A 25,127-nucleotide genomic window follows, 5' to 3' on the forward strand; every position below is an offset into this window, starting at 1 on the left:
GTTGCTTGTTGCTGATTCAAAGACAATGAACCTGTGGTAAACCCCAAGGTTGGAATGCGGACGTGCAGGCGGCCTGGATTGCAATATAATAATATTTCTCGTCTGGCACTGAAATATTTCAGTGCTAGAGGATTATGCAAAAGCTGGATTGTTTTTCATAAAATAGCTGTACATAGTGTATGGCAACAACAGGACATGTTGTGTTTTTAAAAAAAGGTATACCCTTACTGCTTGAATGAATTTAAGAATATTGCAGCAATGGTGAAGACAATGCCAATACAGTTCTTTAAAACAGATTTTGCTCAAATTATTTTTCAACAGTCTATCTAGTTTATCTAAGGAAGAGAATGACTGGAGAGAACACTGCTCCCACAGTGGCTTTTAAGGAAGCCAAATTGAGCAATCGTATTCTGTTTAACTCTTGAATCATGCTTTTCCTCACTTACTGACTTAAGCAACACAACCGAAAGGCCAACATATTCAGTCAACTTACTTTACTAGAAGCTATAACTAGTGAACTTTGTTGTTTTTGCTTTCAAATTATCTTAAAAATTGAATGACTATCTGAGGTTATAGTTCATGGTTTCAGCTCTGGCTATTGCAGATACAGAATTTATTGCCATAGTTTTATCAAGAATAAGTATGTCAGGTTTTGACCAGCTCCAGCACCGGCCTAACTGTGGCCTTTCTCTGTGGAGATTGTATGTTCTCCCCCTGCTTGTGTGAGACTGGGTACACTGGTTTCCTCCAACAGTCCAAAGACCCACATTTTAGAATAAATTGCTTGTAAGTGTGATTGTGAGTGTGAATGGTCATCTGTCTCTGTGTATTTTTCTGTGTGTTGGCCCTGAGAAAGACTGACATCCTGTTCAGTGTGAACCCCACCTCTCATCCTTATCACAGCTGGGATAGGTTCCAGCCCCCCTGCGACCTTAAACAGGAGAACACAGATAACTGATGCATTTATGAATCCATATTTGGACTAGTTGTTACAGGAAATACACGCATGCAATAACATTCACAGTGACTTTAAACATGGACAATAGCATCTAGACATAGATGTTGTTTAAGTTATTACATCTCAATTAATCAATCAAAAGTTTATTTATATAGCATCTTTTATACAGGTTCATGCAGTTCAAAGTGTTTTGCAGATAACTCACAATCATTATAAATGTGAAAATGAAAAACAGTAGGAGACTGATGGAGACATTTGTTTAACTAAACAACATGCATACAACTGGAGATGCAGTTCAAAATTTCATTCGCAAATATATTATTTTTATGTTTGAAAGCCACTTAAATTGAGAGATGTATGGCTCTATAAACAGAGCCAACAACATTCAACCTGTTTGCATTTAGCATTATTGGGTTTGCATGTTTCTTACTGTTACAATGGGAAAGAAAAAGAAGGGAATAATGTTCACCCAAATGCATTAAATAACATGTAAAAACAACAATGTTTATATAGGATGCTGCATTCATGTAGCTGGACATTGTGAGAGATCTCACTCACACTCTATAAGAGGCTGTGACCCAATTAGTCAAAGGTCAGTTAGAAGATAATGCAGATAAACACTCAGTTGCCACTACAATAGGTACACCTGTAAATTCAAATGCAATCTAATATAGCAGCTCTGCCACAAATTCAACATTTACAGGGTTATAATTTCTCACTTTTTGTTTAAAATTGTCAGAAAGGTGATAATTTTACTATGTGTTTATTATTGAGGTCATACTGGACTGCATTACATTAAGAGGTGCTTCTAATTGTTTGGCCACCATATTTAAAAATGTATAAGGGTGGCAAAACATTAGAACGACCTCTTAATGAAATGCACTCCTGTATGACCTTATTGAGGCCATACAGGAGTGTATGTAAGTTTAAGTATTATTTTAAAGTACTTGTTACTTCCTCTTTTGTTTTTCTATTCAATACTATTTCATGGGTATAATTTAAAACTTTATATTAATGTGAAATAATTTACACACCAGAGTGCAAGATTTAGACTCTCCTCCTGTGAAATACAACCAAGTAGACCGTTTGTACCTATAGGGCCATAAAGGTTGGAGGATCTGTTGGATCACTTTCTGTAATATGATACATAGGCTAAATACCCAATGTTAGTGTATAAAGTAGGTACTAGGTTGCATATACATTTAAAAATTAAAATGCTGCTTAACTTATCCTTTAATGGCTAGTGTCCATGTTAGCTTTTAGCGTTGTACTACTCCTTCTTTAAATCTGTAAATGTGTTTCTACATGTGGAGTATTTTGTGGTGTTGTTCTTCCACTCAAGAGCAGATTTCACAGTGTCCTAGTGAAAAGCCGGAATGTAGTAGCTAATCCTTACATCATAATAGCATATTGTTTACTAAAACTGACTGACTAAAATACCTATATACTCTGTGGGTTATATACTGTATAAAGTTTCTTCCCCACAGCGGTCAGCCTGTTGACAGTTTATTATTTATCATTTACTATTTTCATTGTATTTTATTCTATCTCTGTGTACATACTTCATATTTGTTGTGTGTCACACCATTGCATTTTAACTTTATATTTTTGATTATGTGGTTGCACCTTACACCAAGTAAAATTCCTAGTACTGTTAAGTTTTCTTAACTGTGCCTAGTAATAAACAGTTTTCTGATTCTGACTCTCATTCTGGTCGGCGGGTGGGTCTCAGTTGTAGCTCAGTTGGCTAGGCAGTTACCCAAGGACAAAAGGGTCAGTGGTTCAATCCCTGCTCCTGGCTACATGTTGAAGTCTCCTTGGGCAAGACACTGAACCCCAAGTTGCTCCCGGTGGGTCAGGTGAGCACGTTGCATGGCAGCCAATGCCATCGGTATGTGAATGTTGGTGAATTGGTGAATGGGAATCAACATTGTAAAGCGCTTTGGATAAAAGCCTTATATAAGTGGCTATTTAGCAAACAATAAATAAATATTTTACCTTCTGTAATAAATATTATAAAAAAATATAACACTTTAGTTTTGAATTCCTAAACATGTATTTGTATTCCTAAATACTCAATTGTTCTTTGCTAAATGTATTGGGAGAGTGAGTGTGTGTGTACTCCGGTGTCATCGCTCATTTTCTGTTTGTCAGTGGCTGTTGTGATCTTACTGCCATGCAGTCGAAGTCACCTGTGGCCCTGTTTCCTGTGGCTCCGTTGGGGAGGAAGGACATCTTTGTGCTCATCGAGGAGGAGTCTGCTGGTTGACTTCCAGTAGCTGCCTGGCCACCGCCTTCTTTCTGCTCCCCCCGCCCTCCTCCTCCTCCTCATCCTCCTCAGCCGCTACTGCAGCAACAACCCCGGTGCCTGAATCCATGAAGAAAGCTCCCATGCAAGGCAACTCCGCCGCCACGATGGGCCGCAAGCTCTTCACTGCGTTGATGTGTTGATATTGTTATTTTCCAGTTATCAAATATGAATCATGCATTTGATATTTCTGTCCACTTTGCTCGCCAGCATTCTATCGCCCGGGCTTCATCCATCACTAGCGTCATCCGGTAGGTATTGCAATAGCCTGCTTGCTTTTGCCACTTTCATCTAATTAAAAAACCTTTCACTTTTTGTGTTGGCTTAAAAATAACGTGTGACGATCTACTGCAGACCATTATCGCGCGTTTTCACCAAAAAAATAATTATTTCATTTATTATGCGGCGTCTCAACGTGATGATGCGTGAGGGCAGACTACAGCATCTTTTGTTCAGAATATATATTTTTTTCCCTCTATTATGTATATTTACAATATTTGAATTAACTGGTCGCTGAGACTGCTGTTGTATTGTGAGGCTGCATTTATCTGTATGGTGGAGTTTGTCTCTTTGTAAATAAGATCATCCAAAGTAGCTTTAAATTAAATTAAGTCGTTTATACTCAGCATTCTCAGTCACCTTAACTGATCAATGTGGTTGTCAGTATAGTAGGTGGTGTAACCAATTTTAATGAAGTGTGTCCTGAAGAGGCCATATGCCTCGTTATCAGTGTGATTCATGAATAAAGGATCACAACTACTTTGTATGTGTGTATGTGTGTGTTTGTGTGTGTGATGTGCAATCTCTTACAGTTTCTGGAGGAGTAGAGGACAAGGTTGAGAGGGACGCATTGCCAGGTCTGCTGAAGCAACAGGCAACTGCAGCACCTGCTAAAGACAACACAACACACCATGCAGCAGAGCATGTGATCACCTACCCCTCACGATTGATCTACTACCTGAACGAAGACTCTGAGAGTACCTATCATGACCTGGACACCAGGGTTAAGAACCAGGCTTCAGAGGGCCAGGTACACCAGCACAGAGGGAGGATGTGGGAGATTGATACTGGGAGGTGATAAGAAGTTATTTCTTAGAAATACTGTTATAATCAGTAGCAAGAGTTTCCAGTCACGTCAAGTTGTAAGTCCATATCCATTTTGTTAAATTATATGTAGTTTTATTGTACATTGGCAGGTGAAGCAAAAATACACACAGAGCACATTAATGAACTTTATGTAGCTCTTTACAACTGGAACGATGGCAGAGCGACCATGCTGAAGGAAGCCTTTCTTCCGATATACCCACTGCACATTACCAGCTGTCAATTATACACCACATCTGTTATTTGTGCACTAGGCTGCAGATGATGTTGAAGATGGACTCCAGAGGATTTTTGCTCTGTTGGCTGATATAATTCATCTTATACTTTGCAAACCGCCATCGTCTGCAGTGACTACACTTCTCTCCCTTACAGGCAGTCCACCTCGCCCAAGCCAGTTTCCAGTTGGAGGCGTTTGGCTCCAGATATGTTCTGGATCTAACACTGAACAAGTAAGTACTCATAAAACAATGGGTATTATAGATAACATTCAGCTAGCGAGACCATTAGTCTTAACTAACTGCTAGGCTGTAACTTCCAGTGAGAGTGATTTATATGTGTCTCACTCCACAATCTACTGTCAAGGTCAAATTCTTAATGATGTGCATTTACTTTAAAACTACAGAATGTCAGTGTATATTCATCCTGGGGTTCCAGGGAGCCCCAGTAGACCTGTTTTAGCCAAGTTGAAGAAATGGTATCAGTGTGCATCGGTCAGGGATACACACTGACATGGTTATATAATAAAGAATACCAAAAAAATTGCAGGAAACCAGCAAAGTTGTAATTAGGAGTTTGGTTTCCTAATACATTCTTGTGCACTGGGAGTCATATGATGTCGAAAAAATGTTAAGGAATCCCACAAAAGTGGGATTCAAATGTGTAAACATGTGCATCAACAGACCATATTGTTGATAATAACACGACGTAATATGATAATATGACACGCAGACAGTCTTGGAGCTGAATGAAGATGAATTTAACAGAAACATTAGGTATAAAGATCAAAGATCAAATCCCTAAGAGCAGTATTTAAAACCAAAATGACAACACTTGCGATTCTCGTCTTTCAAAGAATGTTGTTTGTTAATGATACCTGCTGTTTTATGTCGGGTTAGTGATTAATGCAGCATCAGTTGAGGATAATGTAATTAAGGAAACTGTAATTTGTAATTTTTTCTGTTTTCCAGAATCCTCCAAATGCAAAGAGCAATTTTAGTTCAGCTACCAGATACTAAAGACATACTGTTTTACTAGAAAACAACGTCCTTATCTTAACTAAATTCCATCAAAAAGAGTGAGGAGGCAGTTATTCTGCGGTCTGTGACCAGTGTGGCAATCAGAGACATAAGGTTCTAGACACTCAATGATATTGATTTGCTCCCCTCACAAAGTAGCTGGTCTACATGTGAGGGCTTAATGTGCATGTGTACAAGGACTTAGTAATGCTGATTGAATTTCAGGTCCTTTAATGGGATTTAAAGCTAAATTCTGTAACAGAACAAAATGTTAAATTTTCATATTGTTTGCATGTCAGAGTGGTGTTAGATCTTGAGACATGCTGTAGGTCCGTCAGTCTGTGTGCTGGTATGAAGCGGTACGCCACTTTTCTGACAGACAATGTCAATGAAGTCTTTCCAAACCACAGGCGGCGCAAAGGAAGTTCCATAAACCTTTCCTACCATAAGTGTAGCTTTAAATTGTAAAAACAGAGCCCTCCAAATAAAACTCGGTGTTACTAGTAATTTGTAGTAATTTTTAGTGCTAATATGTTGACATGGAGCAGATTTCAGCATTTCTGCACACGGCTGATCCACAGGTATGATGAAAACCTATAGTGTCATTTGATGCACATGTATCATGAAAAGCTATGTCTTCACTCAGTTTTAACTTAATATATTAGGCACGTTTGTTTTTTCTACAAAAGTGCACAGGTTTTTACATGTTTTTACTCAAACTTTTTTGTTGTTGTGTGTTTTTCTGCATGTAATCTTTGAAGCATAGCATGTCGAAATACTTGTAGCACTTGTTAACTAGCATAGAGACAGATGTCTTCTTGTCCTTTTTGTCCTTGCCCTCCACAGTTTCTCACTGTGCATTGTATTTAGTAGATGATGTCCGGTACATTCTCAGGCATTCAGGAATCACCCTGTCATACAACATCAGCTCTTCACATCAGTTCAGAGCCTGGGAAGGGTCACCTTGATACCCAGCTGTTTGCTTGTGCTGTAGGTTATCTTTGAGATACATGAGCTAACTTCAGTGTGTGCCTTTTTTGTGTGAGAACAGGGGTTTGAATTCTGCTTGGTGTTGTTGCGACAGTACTGATCTAAATATAGATAGGTCTGCAGCCTGCCAATGAGTGCTACTTTATCTCTTCAGCTGGGATTACAAACCCAGGAAGTAGTTTTTCTTACAGAAAAGATGCTTTAGTTAATTGTATTGATAGTAATTGGACCATGTTCATGTAGCATTATAGGACGTGAAGAGTTACCTGAGATGGGTTTCAGATCTTTCTCAGCTTGAAATGAATATCCTAATACTGGTGAACCATCTTTAGAGCACTTTCATTTATTTAGACTCAGAACAAGTTATTTTTATGTATCAGTGCTTTAACAGTATGATATGACAGCCTTGTTTGTCATTAAAGGATTCAGAGCTGCTTTTGATCTGGCGCCAGGCATAAGAACCCCCTGCAGTTTTTTGGTCCTACCTCTCTGCCTTGCATCTGTCTGTCTTGTCTCTGCTGCTGCTGCTGCTGCTGCTTCTGCTGCATTGTGGCACACATCGTGGACTGAGGGAATTTATGGGACAACCTCCATCATGTAGTTTCCATGCACTTTCACAGATCTTACAATTAACACAAACAAACCTCAAGACACTCAAATTTCAAAGCTTTACTCGTCCTTGTTTTGTATTACGGTCCACACACCCAGTCATCCAAATACCAATACACTCTGATATGGCCCACTCTCCTCTCCCTGCCTCATCTGTCAAGCTAAAAATAGCCCCTCACCCAGGAATCTCTCGCAGATGTCGCTCATGCCTTGGCTCTCCTCTCATAATGGTGCACTTCCTGGTGTCACGAGACAGATTCATCATGTTCATCCTTTCTATTTCCTGCCACACCACTACATTTTAACAAAAAGGAGTTTTTGATTTGCAAGGTTACTCAAAAGAAAAAAGCGTCATTGTGGCAGAAATCGCAGCCTCTTGAAATCAGCTGTCAGCTAACAGATTGAGTGTGTGTAATGGTGATGGACGCTGACTCAGACAACAGAAGCTGCCCGGACCACTGTTGTTTTCAAGGTGAATGCGAGGCCTTACAAAAATGCATCGCATTAGGGATCATTGGCAGCTTTTCAGACACAATTACTTGTTTCTGTTCCTCTTACTGTATATGTGCTGTTACTTAACCAGAAATCTGATTTTGTGGAAATCTGAGGAAGAACCCTTCATGTAAAATGGAGTTTCAGATCATTCTTTTACATTTTCTGTTTTACTTTTACATCATAAGGCAAAATTAGAAACTGTGCTTGACAATATATTTAACATCTTTTTATAACTGAAATCACTTAAGCAAATGGAATTTTGTCTGTGTAGCATCTTACAGTGCTAATTAATGCTTGGAAGTAAGTTCATGAGTCCAGGTAACATCTAATATCTATATTGCACTTTTGAGATCCCAAGTGTTTGGACTGGCTAACTTAGATACAGTGGTGAAGGGTGATCTTGTTTAAATGCCAATAAAAGCAGCACTTACCACTAGTTTAAAACCACATTATGTGAGTCAGAGAAAGAAGGAACAGACTTGTTTGTGTTATTGTCACCCGTCACATTCTTCCACCCTAACCCACTACATTGTGTTTTTCAGTGGCTTGCTATCTTCAGATTATGTTGAGATCTACTATGAAGAGGGTAAACCTGTTCTATCGAAGGTAAATTAAATGGTGGAGTGTGGCTAAAGCAATGTCTCCTGCTGTTTCTGTTTTGTACAGTCATGCTCATTGTGGTTAAAACAAAAGACACAAATATGGTTTGTGTCAACTTTAAGAAATTTGCTTCAAAGCCAAAGACAGAAATAGAAGTGAATACAGATGTCCTGTAAATCACATTACTTGTATGGAGTGAACGGATAATGGAATTAACACTGTAGCTGTATAGATAGATAGATAGATAGATAGATAGATAGATAGATAGATAGATAGATAGATAGATAAATAGATAGATAGATAGATAGATACATAGAAAGAAAAAACATAGAAGTAGTTATTTCTCATAAAACAGAAGGAAGAGAACATACTAGACAGAGTGAGTGGGGGAAGCAGAAAGCTGGTTCTTGGTGCTGCTGATTCAGGCAGAGGGCTGGGCAGGGTATACTGTAGCTGAATCAGCAGGGTTTTGCTCCCCTGCAGCCTCCTGCTGGAGCTCTGGTCACATGATGAGGGAGAGAAAGCACTCTGCAGTAGAAGTGCAGCGTGGGATGGGTGAAGTGAGATAAAAGGGGAGGTGGGGGGCCGAGAGGTAGAAGGGAAACAAGTCTTCTGCTCACTCTGGGTCTGACAACTGAGATAGTATCAGATAGTACCAGTGCCCACCGTCACATGGATTGAGCCCCCCTGCAACACACTGAATGTATGCCAAACTGACATCTGTGAGACAAGCGGTTGCAGCCTAAAAATGCATCATAAACCAAACACACGATGATTAAGTGCAAAACTGACACATTCACCATTTACTGTACAGTAATGACGAATGTAGGTGATCTGTCAGTGTAAACACAGGTTTGTATGTTGTGTTGGCGCTAACGCTGCTTTAATTATGGGCTTTAGCACTGTCTTCTCCCCCCAGGGCGGGGAGCACTGTTACTACCACGGTGAGGTGAGAGGGAACAATAACTCCCAAGTGGCCTTATCTACCTGCAATGGGCTGCAGTAAGTGAACAGTAGAGTTGTGTGTAATCCTCGTCATGTTCAGAATATGTGTGGATACACTCATCTCTGCTCCCCCGCTTCTATTGACTGAGTATCGACTGGCTTCTCTCTCTTCTCTTCTTTTTCTGCCTACCAGTGGGATGTTTGACGATGGAGTCTATATGTACCTAATTGAGCCCTTACAACAGACTCATTCAATTGTAAGTTATTCCCGAACCAAAATATGAATCATACATGTTTTTCCCTTGCTACTCCTTAGCACTCACCTTTATTCTGTATGCACAACCTTCTGTCCCTTCTGCTGTTTAGATTTAGATAGCTGGATTAGGATGTCCTAATCACCCAGGTTTATAAAGGAAGAGCTTGTATCAGATGAAACCTCAGATAAAACATGCAAAATAATTACAATTCCTCTCAGGCACTCCTACTTTGTGTTCATTGCTAATGAAAAGTTATTATGCTAACACGCTGCATTTAAATGCTGAAGTTGCTAAACATCATATGTGCTAAACATCCACATGTTACCATTGCTGCTGTGAGCATGTTAGAATGTCACAGGGCTGCTAGAGGGGCTTCATTAATTACATAGTTAATATGGAGCACAGATACAGCAACACAACAGAGTCATATGAGCACATCTTCCCAATACTAACCTGTTAAAGGTAACAAAGATAACAATAATCTAACTCTTCTTACTAATGTTGCTGTCATCACTGTATCTCTAGTCAGAAATGTTTCCCATTTGTTTTTGTACATTTACTTAGTGCAAGTAAGTTTCTTTGTACATAAAAATGTGTTCCTTTGCAATATTTCCATACTTAACACTGTATCTCTTTGCCTTTTATCACTTGTTTATCTCACTCTGAAGGATACAGCTGCAAGGCCTCATAAACTAAGAAGGACTGCTTCCCTTCACTGGAACAGTGACTCAGAGGAACAGGGTAAATTGTTCCAATCGCTCCACCATCATCTTACACAACTTTCTCCACAAGTCCGTCACCTCTCACCATCACCACAGCTCTCTTATCCCTTTGTATCTCTTCACAACAAACAAGTATGGTAGGGACTTTTTGGAGTGTACCAAGCTTTACCTCTAAGTGAGGCATTTCCTTCAATTGTTGAATAAAAATCCACTTGAAATCAAGGTTGACCTGATTTGAGTCATGACAGAAAAATATGTATACTACAACTTATGTGGTTGGAGGACACATAGAACAGAGAGGCAGTAATTCCAGTTTCACCTGCAGTGAAGGTGACTGGATTACAATTTGATATAAAATGATGTTGTCAATGTTGTGTTGCTCCCACTTATAGTATTTTGGCAAGTTTTACGTCTCTTCTTTCATCTATCATGCTTAATTTAACACAGTGCTTTAAGGAGAAAAATGGCATTTGAAATGGCACAAACAAACATAACAAAAATAAATCTCTGAAGATCATCAAACAAACACACCCAGTTGTAAATATTTGAACATGTGTGTCACTGTTTACTTGTGTATGTATGCAGTGGAGGAGCAGCAGCGGCTCTTCTCAGAGCTGGATGACTTGTTCTGGCCGAAGCGCAGGAAAAAGCGAGCTGTAAGTCTCTGATCTCACTGCTGGTTTCCCGTTGACTCCACCCATTCATTAAAATATTTTATTATGGTTTCACAATAATAACATAACATTAATGTAAAAAAAAGTGTTTCAGACTCTCGTGGCTCATTGCTTCTGTTTTTGTATTTATTTTAGATGCCTCGTAGTACATTTGAGGAGATGAAGTACATAGAGCTCATGATTGTCAGTGACCACAGTATGGTAGGTATTTTTACTGAAACAATTTTCTCTTTTATCCTTTGTCTCTCTGTATCTGGTAGTTTCTATCCAAATAAAAATAAAATTAAGATTTTAGATATGCTTTTATCCCACAAGAGGGAGCAGTGTCACCGGATGTAGCATAATGTTTTGAGTTTGCAACAACAAATCACTGCAGCCTATTAATCTTCCCTCTGTTGTTTCTCTTTTTGACTGTAGTGTAAACGACACAAGACCAAGCAGCACACAAGAAATTTTGCCAAGTCAGTGGTGAATCTTGTGGATGCCGTGAGTAAACCCTTAAGTTTCTCTCACGAAATGTGCACTGTATACTTTATTTGGATCCATTTATAGTTTGTTTACAGCGTGCTTTGTTGTTTTCTATCAGCGACACACTAATGGTATGACTTAAGAAATGGCAGTATCAGTCTTATGTACTGTACAACACTTTGTCTTAGCAACTAGTGGGTTGCAGTTACAACTAAAAGGCAGCTTCAAAATATATACCTACTCTGTGTGCTCATGGATTTATAAGTAAGTGAAGCACAACTCTGGCACAGCACCTCCTCATGTGTAATAATGGAATTAACCTCTCAGTCTGACCTGCACTGTATATGTATTATTGTTAGTCCTTATTTTGCTGGTGTTAGTTCTTTGTTCTGGTCAAGCGCATTAACTCTCCCCTTGTTCCTCCCTGCTCCTGTTGTTCTGCATCCTCTCATCTGTCCTCCTCACATAAATCAGATTCAGATTCACACCCAGTGTTGTTCTCCTCTCCCTGTGCTGTTTCTTCTCTCTTTCTCTCTCTCTCTGCCTCTTTTTCTGTCTTTACTTTTTTCCTCCAATCACTGCACACTTCAATGGCAGATCTTCAAAGAGCAACTACATACACGTGTGGTGCTCATTGCCGTGGAGATGTGGACAGACAAGGATCAGATCCCCATAAGTGTGAAACCACTGGAAATGCTGCGTGATTTCTCCAAGTACCGGCAACAGAGCATCAAGCAACACGCCGATGCTGTGCACCTCTTTTCGTAAGTGTTTCAAACATTTTTAATAGATTGTGTTTGTGTTGTCCTTTAGTAAAGCTCTGCCTGTTACATGCACGCTTTATGTTACAATGTGCACACAAAAACTTTGGGGTGTATTCTGTAGTATTTATTTTTCCTTATGTATTAATTTAACTATAAACATGTAAGCAAATTGAAAGCGTATTAATTTAAATACGTTCTATCTAGAAGAATGTCTTTCCTCCATTTAATCGTGTTTGGTTTTTTTGTGTTGTTGAAACCAGTTTTGCACGGCAAAGCCTGGATGCAAAACACCTGAGATCTTAGCTTGACATAATTTTTTGTATCTTGATCCATGCTTTGATCAAGGTATACGGCAACTACCTGTATGTTAAATTGTGTGTGTATTGTATTGAATAATTAGGTTCTTGCTGACTGATCAGATCCTCAGATTTTTTTCTTCCATTTCTTGATTATCTCTGTGTCATCCATCATTCTTGTAGAAATGTTACCTTCCATTACCGCAGAAGCAGCGCTGCATACTTTGGGGGTATGTGTTCTGTGAGCCGTGGAGTAGGGGTCAATGAGGTTAGATTTGATGTCTGACATCCAGTATCACTCTGTACACCGGCTGCAGATTGTAACAGTAGGTGAAAAATCTCTGTTCTCTGTTGTGTTCACAGTATGGCACCACCTGGTCCATGGCAGCATCTCTGTCTCAGAGCCTGGCACAGAATCTGGGTATTCAGTGGGACCCGGCATCAAAGAGAAGTATACATGAAAGAAATGATCATTTTTTCAGTTCCTATAAGTGAGCTAGGAAAGGTGGGCTATTCAGAGCTAAAATCCCAAGGTTTAAGGTCACTCAAACTGCAAAAATCATCAAAGCCTCTCGTTCTCCTAGACCCATTTTTTTTGGAATGAACTCCAGCAAACTCACTGTCCATCTTTCACTGCAGGCTGAAAACTGTTATCAGACTACACCTCTAGACAACCTTAGCTAGAATGTGTCTCATTCCTAAATAAATAAACCTCAATTCTAATTCTATTTTTTTGTCTTGTCTTGCAATGTTCCTGTGGGGTTTATGTGTGCCTTTTTTATTTGGTAATAAATTGTTATAATACTGTCCACAGAGAGCTTGATTGGAGCAAAAAGTTTCCTGTTAAGTCCATTGCCAGGAGTAACAGAAATGCACTAATTGAAAAAAGTGCTCAAAATGTAGACAAAGCTGAGTCAGGATTTATGCAGTCAATTATGGGATTACAGTGCTTAATGAGGCAGAGTCATCAAACATCTGCCATGTTAGAAGACTACTTGCTCAAAATAAATCATCAGAGGAATTCTTCTGATGGACAAGCTTCATATGTGAGTGTGTGTATGTCAGTACAAAATAGAGTAAAGGAATAATTTGTTGTGTTGCAGAAAGTTGAAAATCTGGTGCTAAATCTAATAGTAATTGCTAATTCTCTTTGAGAGACGAAAGGGGAATTGTATCATGATATTTTTGTTTATTACCTCTAATTGTGTTAGGAAAAAAGTCCTTACTTTTTCCTTTGTATGATTTGATCCGTCCCTGTATTTTTTTGTTTGTCTTTTTTCTAATTGCAGAGGAATGTGGTTGTGCAGAATCGTGGACTGGCTGTATAATGGAAGACACGGGGTAATGTCCAACATATCCTTTAGACACACACTCACACACAAATATACACACACTGGCTAAAGAGAGAGATAGTATAACACTATATATGTTTCCTAATGTGCAGTCAATAATTTTCTCGTACTCTGGGAGTGATGCTTTCAGACTGCTAAACTGCAGAACCGGTCTAAATATACACGTTATGTTTTTATTGCTATCTGATAGAAATTATGCTGTTAGTCAACTATCTAGGCAGCAAAAGAATATAAGTAATAGATAATGCATTTACACCTGGTGCAGGATGAGTCTCATTACCTGTTATAAAAGTCAATGTAACTTTATAAAATACTATTACATGACAAATGTGGCGAGGGCAAACTCAAAGAAGCACCAGTAACTCTTTTATAATCACAGGTATTTTATTTCAACATTCCATTGTAATTTTATTCATTATTTTATTTTGACATACTATACTGTGTTTTATTTGCTCTCACTAGCATTTTTGTTTATTGATCTTTTTGATGAGTTGAAAACATGTAACATTGGAGAATATGAATCACTTGTGTTTGTGTTGCTGACTGGAAGTGTACTGTACTGTAGTTCAAGCAGTATCAAGATGCAAAGCATGTAGACTGCATGACTTAGGATTTTGCATGAGTGGAATATACATTTTAAGAGTGATGCTGTTCCATAGTTAATGCAAACTAAAACCATCTCTCTACGTTTACCTGTTAATAAATTCAGTTTAATGACAGTTTAATTAAAGAACAACTACAGTGAATGAGACTCAACCCTTCATATTAAAATTGTTGTCGCCCTTCCCTTTATATTGGGAGAAATGTTTTAATTACACACTGAGCGCAACACATCAATCAGTTTGCCAAAGAACAAATGACTGGAAATGGAGTGTAAAATGGATCAAACAAAACTTGTAATTTATAATGTGACTCTGTTGTCACATTATACACTTTATACACCTATATTCTTAGGTAGTGCTGTGTAAATGTACATATTCTAAATTATTCTAAATTTTCTATGTGGGCTATTCAGACATGGATTGTCTGTTTGTTGTCGCTTTAAATTATGTTACTACTTAACTACTTAATGCTTTGCTCTTGTTGTCACACTGTATTTCCATGGCACAGGAACATCTATGAACATACATCATAAACACTGATAGATAGCAAAAACAGATTTTGAAAATAAACAGCATAAACAATGTCCAAAATATAATAAGACACTACAGTACTGAAAACAAAAATGTGGTTATAATTGTAATTAGAAAAGTTGTACCCTCAACATTTTGAACCATGCTTTTAGTTCTGGTTAATTATCAGCTGGTATTCTGTCTCGTCAGTGTCCAACACGCACGGAGGTTCTCCAAATGCAGCATCTCAGACTACAAGGAGTTCCTGTTGAAAGGTGGAGGATCATGTCTGTTTAACAGGCCAACAAAGGTTAAAATCTCCCTCTTCATCCTTCTTCTTTTGCATGTTACAGTTGTCATAAATCACATGTTTTTGTATCTTTTACACTCTCTGTATGTCTTCTGGCAGCTGTTTGAGGCGACAGAATGCGGAAATGGATTTGTAGAAGTGGGAGAGGAGTGTGACTGCGGAGCGAGAGCAGTGAGTTACATTTTATTTCAGGGAATGATGTCTGTTTGTTGTTGCGTTTTTTGGTCAAAAGGGGTTTAATTCTCTCTCTGTTTACTTTCAGGAGTGTTATAAAGAATGCTGTAAGAAGTGTTCCCTCGCAAACGGGGCGCACTGCAGTGATGGGCCATGCTGCAATAACACATGTTTGGTATGAGCTTTTTTTTTCAAAGTTCTACATTGCAAACATTTTTTTACGGCCCATTATACATTTCACTTCTCTCCTTTTCTTGCCAGTTCTATCCACGAGGTTACAGTTGCCGCTATGCTGTGAATGACTGTGATATCTCAGAGACCTGCTCTGGGGATTCTGGACAGGTGTTTTGTGTAGCATTTTCACATTATTCTGTTTTCAAATTATTCATCTCTGTTATTTTTTTCTATTTTAATTTAATGTTCATGCTTAAGAAATCATATTTTTTATCACATTTTATAGTGCCCACCCAACCTTCATAAACAAGATGGCTACTTCTGCCAGGTGAACCAGGTATGTAGACTGATAACAGGACTTGGACAGAGCTGTTTGGGAACTGAAGACTGAAAATGTATTCATTGTCTTTCTCTAACTGTCTGAAGGGCCGCTGCTACAATGGAGAGTGCAAGACCAGAGAGAACCAGTGTAAATACATTTGGGGGTCAAGTAAGATTATTAGTCTTTGTTTCACATCAGCTGTTAACAGTGTCACCATTAAGAGATGTTATAATTAACTTTTAAGTTATAATTCTAATTAACAAACTTATGGGAAAGTCAGTTGAAAGTTAATTGTTGTGGCATTCACTTGTCCCCTCTTTTCTTCAGAGGCTGGAGGTTCAGAGAGGTTCTGCTATGAGAAGCTAAACACGGAGGGCACAGAGAAAGGCAACTGTGGAAAAGATGGAGAGAAATGGATCCAGTGCAGCAAACAGTGAGTTACAATGGAAGACAAATTAAGTTAACAGTGACATATAGTCTTTCTATTTCTAAATACAGAGTGGGCTTTTGTCCTTTTTTTTGTTATAGAAAAGAGAGAAACTTAGTCTTATTTTTATGCCAGTCAATAAAGGGTAGCAGGGCTCATCATTTACAGAACATTGTCCTTAAAAGCATTTAATGTATTTGCAGAAAAGTGCATTTCTGCTGCATTTTACCTGGCTCATGTGCTGCCTCATGTTCCTTATTAAATTGAATTGAATTTGAGTATTTTTACCTAAATAAAGGATGTTTTCTTCTTCATAATTAACTAAATGTTTTGCAACCCATTCCATGTTTCGAAAAGGTTTTGCGCAATACAAAAATCTGTTTGCACTTTGTGAACAGTTTTACTTTTTTGGTGCAATATTGTTTCTTGTTCCAGACAGTTGAAAATAGATGGGTCTGAAGATGGGGGAAGACAAGATAAGTGGACAACCAATATGTCTTTTTGTCTTCTACAGTGATGTGTTCTGTGGTTACCTTCTTTGTACCAACATTGGCCGCAACCCACGGATTGGAATGATGAAAGGAGACATAACCCCCACCTCCTTCAACCATCAAGGCAGGGTGATAGACTGCAGGTGAACACTGTTTTAACTAACTATCCTATGTTCTGTAAGCTGCCAGATGTGCTGTCAGTGCTCTTGTTCTTGTCACGTTTGTTTACATTTTCCTTGCATAGGCTTATATTCCTTTCTTCTGGCTTTAATCTTGCTGTCCTACTTTTTTTCCCTCTTCCCTACCCTCCTTCCCTCCTTCCCTCAATACTCTCCTCACAGTGGTGGTCATGTTCTTTTGGATGATGAGACTGATTTAGGCTACGTGGAGGATGGGACTCCCTGTGGGCCGTCAATGATGTGCCTTAACCACAAGTGTCTGCCCATCCAGTCACTCAACATGAGTGCCTGCCCAAGTGGACCTAATGGACAGGTGTGCTCTGCCCATGGGGTGAGTCCTGGTGTACACTAACCCACAATTTACACGTCACTCTTTGCAGTATGTTGGCATTCTTCTGGGACAGACATCACCTATACTTTTCAACATTTTAAGATGAATCACAGTTGAAAATCCACATAAACTTTTTGAATTGAAATAAGTTGAAGAGTTTTTGCGCATTTGCTAAATAATGCATCTTTAGAAAGTAATACTTAAGTTTCAGCCTAGCCTTTCATGCAGAAGTACATAATAAAAACTTAGATAGGGATATTAAAGAAAAGTTACAAAATAGTAATATTACAGACGTAGCATAAAAATATGTGCAGTATATACATTGTTTTATACAAAACATAGTAATAATAATTGTTATTAATAGACTAAGTCATAGACTAAAATTTGGATTTGCTCTAACAATAAATCGAAACCTATATTTCTGTGACTTCTTGTACACATTGTGTAGGCTGTAGGCAAAGGGTGTCTCAACTGAGCTTATTAAGATAATAAAAGTGTAAGATGGCCCTGCCTCTCATGTGAAACATAATTACAAGGAGAGATGTGGGTTTTCCACAGTTCGGTCCATAGTAACAAAAGGCTTCCTGGAGATGTGTCTTGCCTTTGACAAGGTTGTTAGTGAGCACAATGCTATTGTAGCTCTCATACCTTACTTGCCATAATATGCCACAATAGAGCTGTGACATATTGTATCTAGATAAGTTTCTGGAAGAGTCTTCTTTCTTCATCAACCTTTGATAAATATCATATCATATTTACTCTGTAGCTTAATGTGGGAGCCTGGTGAATCCACAGAAACTTTAAAATGTCCAAACATCTGATAGGGCAGTGACGAGCGGGGATAGTTTCCAAAAATTACCCGGGTGTGTCAGCACCTTTAATTAAAGCTTATGCATTTCTGTTTTTCCTCCTGTGTTTCATTATGGTCTGTACAGGTGTGCAACAATGAAGCCACATGCACCTGTGACACCACCTGGGCGGGGACAGACTGTAGCATGCCTGACCCACCTAAAGAGCCTGAGACCACTCAGGATGAAGGACCCAAGGGTCGGTTTTCACCTTCTTCAACCTCTGGCATCAGATAGAATGTACTAAGTTAATTTAGCCAAGATTCATATATGTGCTTTTATCTGCAGTACTGTAATGTCCGTCTCAGTCACACTGCTAGAATCTGAGTTGCACATGTGTACTCATGTCCTAAAGACATACACGTAAAATGGCAACGGAAGGTGAATTACAAAAACAGAGTTACATACATTCCATAAGGTAAGGTTGTTTCATAAGCTCAAATGAGCACACAATTCAGCTGTACACTTGATGGGTTTCTTATAGGGAAGAAGGGGAGGTGGTTAAGGGGGTGGGAAGCTTCACAGAGGGAACCGTGTCACTTGTTTTTGACAGGGTGGTAATAATGCTCCTTTTCCCTCTGCACAGTGAGCGTGGCCACTAACAGGCTGATAGGGGCAGTAGCAGGGACCATTCTGGCCCTGGGGGTGATTTTTGGAGGCACAGGGTGGGGAATAGAGTAAGCATCTTTAACCCTTTCACAGCTCTTCCTCTCATAGTTGTGCCTCAGTGTGCGGGCGGTCTCGTGAGCCGGCCTGAGCCCGTGTGTACGTCCCGGTGGCTTTGTGTTTTCTTGTGTGTTGGTGATGACCATATACTTGTCATGTGATTGGATGTTTTCAGTGTTGTGTGATTGATTGATGGATTCCCCCTGCCTCCTCCTCCTCCTCCTCTCCTGCCACTTCCTGTTGTTCCCCATTATTACAAGCCTCTTTCTCCATCCTCCCTCTTCCTCTTGTCCTTTTTCTTTCTATTATTCTTAGTCGTTATGTGGTTGCTCCTGTGATCCTCTCCTTTCTGGGGCATGTGGGGCATTTAGATGGAAAAAAGTCCAGAGAAGTGTCCAGTTAGTAACCTGGCTTGTAAGTCGGTGGTAGGCCGTGTGGGGACTGGGACCCCAAATACATTTTCTGCATTTTCTGCTCCTACTCAAGGCCACATAAATATCACCTGACAATCTCTGGGTAATTAAACTTTTATTGTGATGAATAGCCAGGGTCTGGTCCTTTGCACAACCTTAAAAACAATATAATCACTACCTCAACTGTCACCAGAAAAATGGATAAGTATTCCCAGGGCATCTACTTCATTATCATCACCTTAAACAATAAAGGGTGCTGGAAAGCATGCAAAATAAATTCTCAGATTCAGTCTCAGATTCTACTGTAATAGCACAGTTATGGCTATGTTTTCTGTTCCATGTGAAAACGTTATTGTATAGTTACATGTTATGGATACAGTAAGTGAGTATAGAAACTCATGTTTTTTTCCCCATAACCCTTTACAGGTCCTAGTGCCACCAATCTTATTATAGGCTCCATCGCCGGAGCCATCCTTGTGGCTGCCATAGTGCTGGGGGGGACTGGATGGGGCTTTAAGTAAGCAACACGCCGCATGCCTCTCCTACTGTAACTCTAGCATCCCTGCTGCTTTTAGACACCAGAGTTTGAGCTCCTGCTACAGAATATGGACCCTAGGCTGCACTACACACACACACACATACACACACAAACACACACACATGCGCGCGCACACACACACAAACAACAAAAAAGTATTAAGTAATTTCTATAAAAACTGTGTCATTACTGAGAGGAAACATGTTGAAAAGTATCTGAAATGCTCAGCTTGATCCACTGTGCATTCCTGGTTGTTTTCTTTCAAGAGGATGTGGATTGTGGCATATGTTTGTAAAGGATGATTTGGAGAGACACCGCATGGTGCCTGTGCATCTGTAGCAGAACCTCAAACTGATTGGACGGGCAGAGCTCAATGCTTGACATGCATGATCAAAAAGGGAATTAATAACAGAGATTTTCACAGACCTGGGGAGATGGTTTTTAACAGCTAAATGATTAAAACATTTGTGTCTGATTATTTTAAGAAATTTAAATCTTACTTCCCCACTGAGATGTAAGGATAGGCTTCTGACATATCTCTGTTTAGCCAGGAAATGTATTCTATTGTACAATAGATTATTTTTAATAAGATCCAATCTACTGCTGATTAGCCTGCTGTCTTGAGCAACAGGGGTGTTACACATCTTAAATTTAAGTAGGCCTGAGGAGAAAATAAGAAATACAATCCTGCAGCCACCAAGCATGCCAGGTAGCAAACACCATGGTTGTCACTGAAACAAAAACAAGGAAGAAGGAAAGAATAAAACAACATTTCTGCATGTTGACTTGTTGATTTGGAGGAGGTCAATTCATTGCACAAAGGCTGAGCCAAACACAGAGTGATTTGGTCCAGGGTTGTCATGCTCTCATCACTTCCATGATCTTTTTCTCAATCCATTACTGTCTGAGGGTGAGACTTTAAATGGAGTGGTGAGAGCGACACACAGGGAGAGAGAGGGGGAGAGAGAGAGACAAGCCAGGACCATTTGTTGGTTGAAGCCTTTGTGCCATGGCTGGCCACACACACCTGGATGGCCAGGCTCCGCCGTAGAGCAGAGCAGGACCCTCGGACCCGCCCAAACCAGCTGCCATTGCTGCCTGCTTCACAGACCTGGTACAGACACGGCGCATTTCCACTGCATGACCCACGCAGAGCAATAGTGCCAACTTCAACTGGCCTACTATTGGAACAGGTGCATGACAGAGTGATAGAAGCCCCACAACAAGCCACAGTACGGGGAGGTTAAGCGTCACTCCTGGTGTTGTATTCGTTGTTGTCTCACTGTTGTGGTAGTAGTTATTGTTGCCGCTGCCGCTGCTGCTGCTACTGCTGTGGTTGTTGTTTATGTCTCCTCTTTCCCTCCTTTAACGAGTAGCTCTTTCCTCCCAGATGGTTATGTTTTGAGTGGAACTAATGTCTTTCCCATCAAAACTGGTAATGAGACATGTCTCTTAACACTCACCTTGTAAACTGATGTTGCACGCACAAGCCAGTTGGCGCTTGTCTGCAAGAAGGCAACAGAGGATATATATATACACATACATATAATATTTCTACTTATTTAAAGTTATTAGTTTATTTTAGCAAAGAGATTTTATTGGGCTTTTGTTAAATAAACTGAGTGAACATTTTCGTTATTTCTATCTACTGCTCACTGTCACAAATTATAACATAACAGAAAACTTAGGTCAATTGGGTCATATATAAAAACACTGTCAACACTGGACATAATACAAAAGTATATTACAGTACTATAGATTATTGTAAATGTGAATATAAATGCTTCTGTGTGTCTCTGTAGTCAAGGTCAAACTGGCCAACATGGACAACCTTTCCTCACTTCATTGTCTTCAGCGTTCTGATCTTGGACGTCTTAAAAAAAAAATACAGATAAAAATGATGATTTCTTCCATTTTTTTCCCCTTAAATTTGGTGAATTTTTTTATTATATAGCATTTTTTTATGAGCACTATTGTAAACTGAAGAGGTGAGTGTGGCTGTTTGTCCAAGTTGGACTAGCTGTATAACAGATGTGATCAGAATAGATACTGACTCCTGTTTCTTGTCCCCTCATAAGAAATGTGAAGAAACGACGATACGACCCCAATGCTGCAGCCATTTAAACCAACAAGAGATGGCTATCACAGACGGACTCCTCCAAGGCTTCCTTAGTAGGCTACCTGACAGCTGGACTGCACTTATTGCTGCTGATCTTTGGCATTAGATTTACTTGAAAAAGACCTAGTGGACATTTTAACAAATTCCATTGTAGTGACATTAGAAATGCAGCCTTTTTGACTCCACCTCACCCATGTAACAGTCCCCAACCCACCCCCAACCCCCAGCCCACCCTGATCTCTAGATTGAAAGAGCTCCTCTTCCATCCTTTAGTGCCAGTGCACAGGCGTTCAGGCGGAATCCACACCACTCTCTCACCTGGCATGATTATCCGCACAAAGCGTGCTGCTTGCTGGCCCCCTGGCATGAAGAGCCCCCTTTACAGGGCTCTGCATGGCTACGAAAGCTATGAATATACCGCAAAAACATACAAAGAGAAAAAAAGGAACTATCCAATGGAGCTGAAAGCCTTGCTAAAGACCAATCACAGTGGAAAGCTGGTTAAAGCTCCTATAGTTCATGTTTATGTTTTGTAGATGATTCAGGAGGCTGCATGTGAGGAACAATAAGGGCAGTGCAAACCACATTGTGAATGCACACACACAAATTGTACATAAAGTAGTTCAGGTTTGGAATTAACATATTTTACAAGGACATCAGCTGCTTTTGTTTTTCTATCTTAGCATGTTGTATAACGGGTGTATTTGGCAAAGTTTTAAAAAACAAAATGGCCATTATGATTTGGGCCAAAATGGTACTCGCACACTGTTGTGATCGTCTGGACAGAAGTCAAAAGGTAGTGTCACTTCAGCACACAGAGCAGCTGTGGTGTTGGGTAGAAGCATGTCATTTCTGGAGGGATTCAGAATGAGATCACATCAGAATTACGTCACAAGATTTGCCCTTGAAGTACCTGCAACGGGGACTCAAAAGCCAAAGAACCAATCACCTGAACAAATGGATGTTGTTTGACACAGAGCACTTTCCCCCTCCGTCTGCAGCCAGTGGTGCCTCTCCTACTGCTGAGGGCATGAAGTCTGTCCATGCAAGCGCTCACCTGTCCAGCCAGGTCCCACGAAACAGTCCTCATCAACACCCACTATACTGGCTTAGCCTTTTGCTCTCATAAACTCTTAGTAGAAGTCAAGTTCCGCTCTACTGGCAACGCTGCATGCAATCACTATAGTGGGCTTACAATTCTATATGGGAGCCCCCAGAATCCGCAAGAAAAATATGCTACAAAAAATAGGTGCATGTCAACAACAAAAACAAATAACTTTTATTTACTATGCAAAGAGAGATATTGCACAAAATTATGGGTAATGACAACATCAATGTGGACATGGAATTACAAAACCCTCCGCTAATCGGCTAATCTTTTGCATCCGGCCACTCCAACGTCTCGTTTCATTTTGCTTCAATATACTCAAATTATGAACAGACACATAATTGAATTACTATTTCCAGTGAAAAGCGAGAGAGCGCTCTTTTACATTTGTGGACATAAAAATCCTTTTTGTGTGTTTTTCATTCAACCTGATATTTTTAATCCCACTCAAACACACTGTATGGTGCCTGTACATATTAAGGACTGAACAGTTTCCTTGTGCAGGGCTATTATTTCCAGTCCAGCTGATAGTTGGTGTGTTCCAGGTGCTGCCATAGCACTGGCATTGTTGTAATCCTACATGTTACTCATCGTCTGGTGTCCCTCTCTCACTGCATCATGTACAGTTGAACCAATTAATAAACTACTGACAAATTTTAGTAGAACTTCTCTGTCTTTTTAATTATCACTAAACTTTCTTTACCTCCTTAACTCAACTGAGATCAACTCCATGTCCCTGCTTGATTCCCCCTCGGTTGACCAACAAGCTCTACCTCAGATGTGGGAATAATATTTTCTCTTTACCGAAATGCCATACTATTCCTTTAGGTGAGTAGAGTTTACTAGACAGAAGGATGATTATGCTTTAACAAGATTGAAGCAAAGGGAAGTGTCGCACCTCACTATAATACCTCAATGTTCCCAGTGTTCAAGTGGTATCCATCAGACATACTGTACTGTAAATCATGGCATCTTTGTGTCCTCAATGGTGTCATTATTCTAGGGATTCCTGACATATTAGTGGTAGTCTATAGGTTCAGTGATATAATACTAACAAATGTCTTATGGATGTGTGCTTTTGTACAAAAAAGCAGGAGGTAATGTTCTCATGCAAATCACAACTAAATACAAACATTTGATGATACATTCATATTAAAAAAACATGCTCGACTGTATAATTTTAAGTATTCACAGTTCATGTGAGGTGGTTGTCACTGACTCATATACAGGAAAATGTCTATAGAATGACAATTACAAACATTAAACATATATAATAAATCATACAAGTCTTGTTTTACTTTTTTATTAATCGCAATGCATAAAACAGTATAAGCGTACACGAAGATAAAACAACACAAATCAATGTTACTTTTTTTTATACTTTAAGTCAGAATGCACTTAACCCAGTAGTACTCATACTCCACTAGTAGATTATGATGCTAGTTCCATTTTACCTCAGATATATATTTATTAAACAGAAACTACATATTGTGTTTTCTGTCATTTTTGTCTCATCTTTCTTACTTCTACATTTCTCATATGTCATGGTCTCCTCGGTCCAACAAACCGGAGTCTGAATAAGTCACATTGTGGATCATGTTAAAAAAAATATCCACCCTCTCTCCACGCCAATGTTGCTCTTTCAAGTCTTCAGGAACTGTGGTCTTATTGGACCAGTGTTCAGACATTTTCTACAAAAAAGGCTTCTGTCCACCAAAAAATCTAGAAATCAGGCAGATCCGAGATGAGTGGGTCTCCTCGACGAGTCGGATGGTGTAGAAACCATGTTTCTCCAGGCTAGTTGGTTTCTTTCTAGTGTACCTGCAAGAGGATTTGAATATGAATAGCTTTAAACTTGCCAATGGCCAATACTTTTAGCTAACAACCTAAAATTTTAATTAAAAATAATTTGCTTTTAATTATTGTATATGTCTATATTTACTGTTTTTGAAATATAAATCTATTGCTTTTAACGATTTCCATTAATTTCAAATTAATAGAGCTCCAAATTATTATTGTAATCATGGAAAATGCAGGTTGATCAGTATAAAGATTAAAGTTTCTATGGACCTGTCTTATAAATATTTTTTCCATTTAGCACCCACTAAACAATAACATTTTCTTAATCACTTGTACTT

At 39.3% G+C, this 25,127-nt stretch overlaps 1 protein-coding gene across 8 annotated transcripts; it reads left to right on the forward strand.

Moving 5' to 3' along the window:
* Positions 1–519: 519 nt before the first annotated feature.
* LOC137132393 (disintegrin and metalloproteinase domain-containing protein 23) lies at positions 520–23,648 on the forward strand. Of its 8 annotated transcripts, none has more exons than XM_067514724.1 (27): positions 520–2,817; positions 3,113–3,517; positions 4,079–4,296; positions 4,743–4,819; positions 8,242–8,305; positions 9,219–9,301; positions 9,438–9,501; positions 10,170–10,242; positions 10,809–10,879; positions 11,033–11,098; positions 11,315–11,383; positions 11,840–12,129; positions 12,609–12,693; positions 12,789–12,876; positions 13,715–13,766; positions 15,100–15,199; positions 15,299–15,370; positions 15,462–15,548; positions 15,635–15,715; positions 15,834–15,884; positions 15,974–16,037; positions 16,197–16,302; positions 16,811–16,930; positions 17,129–17,297; positions 18,233–18,344; positions 19,651–19,741; positions 21,841–23,648. In XM_067514724.1, exons 2-27 carry the CDS (start codon positions 3,442–3,444, stop codon positions 21,884–21,886), a joined length of 2,475 nt encoding a protein of 824 aa, XP_067370825.1. In that variant the 5' UTR covers positions 520–2,817; positions 3,113–3,441; the 3' UTR covers positions 21,887–23,648. The 8 variants fall into 8 exon arrangements, 7 of the variants coding, with proteins under 7 accessions (XP_067370825.1, XP_067370827.1, XP_067370826.1 ...); XR_010915111.1 differs by lacking the exon at positions 520–2,817 and adding an exon at positions 18,732–18,822; XM_067514726.1 differs by lacking the exon at positions 520–2,817 and having other exon boundaries at positions 3,113–3,351; positions 3,477–3,517.
* Positions 23,649–25,127: the final 1,479 nt, after the last annotated feature.

This window comes from Channa argus, chromosome 9, assembly GCF_033026475.1.
Source record: "Channa argus isolate prfri chromosome 9, Channa argus male v1.0, whole genome shotgun sequence".
Classification (NCBI taxonomy): Eukaryota; Metazoa; Chordata; class Actinopteri; order Anabantiformes; family Channidae; genus Channa; species Channa argus.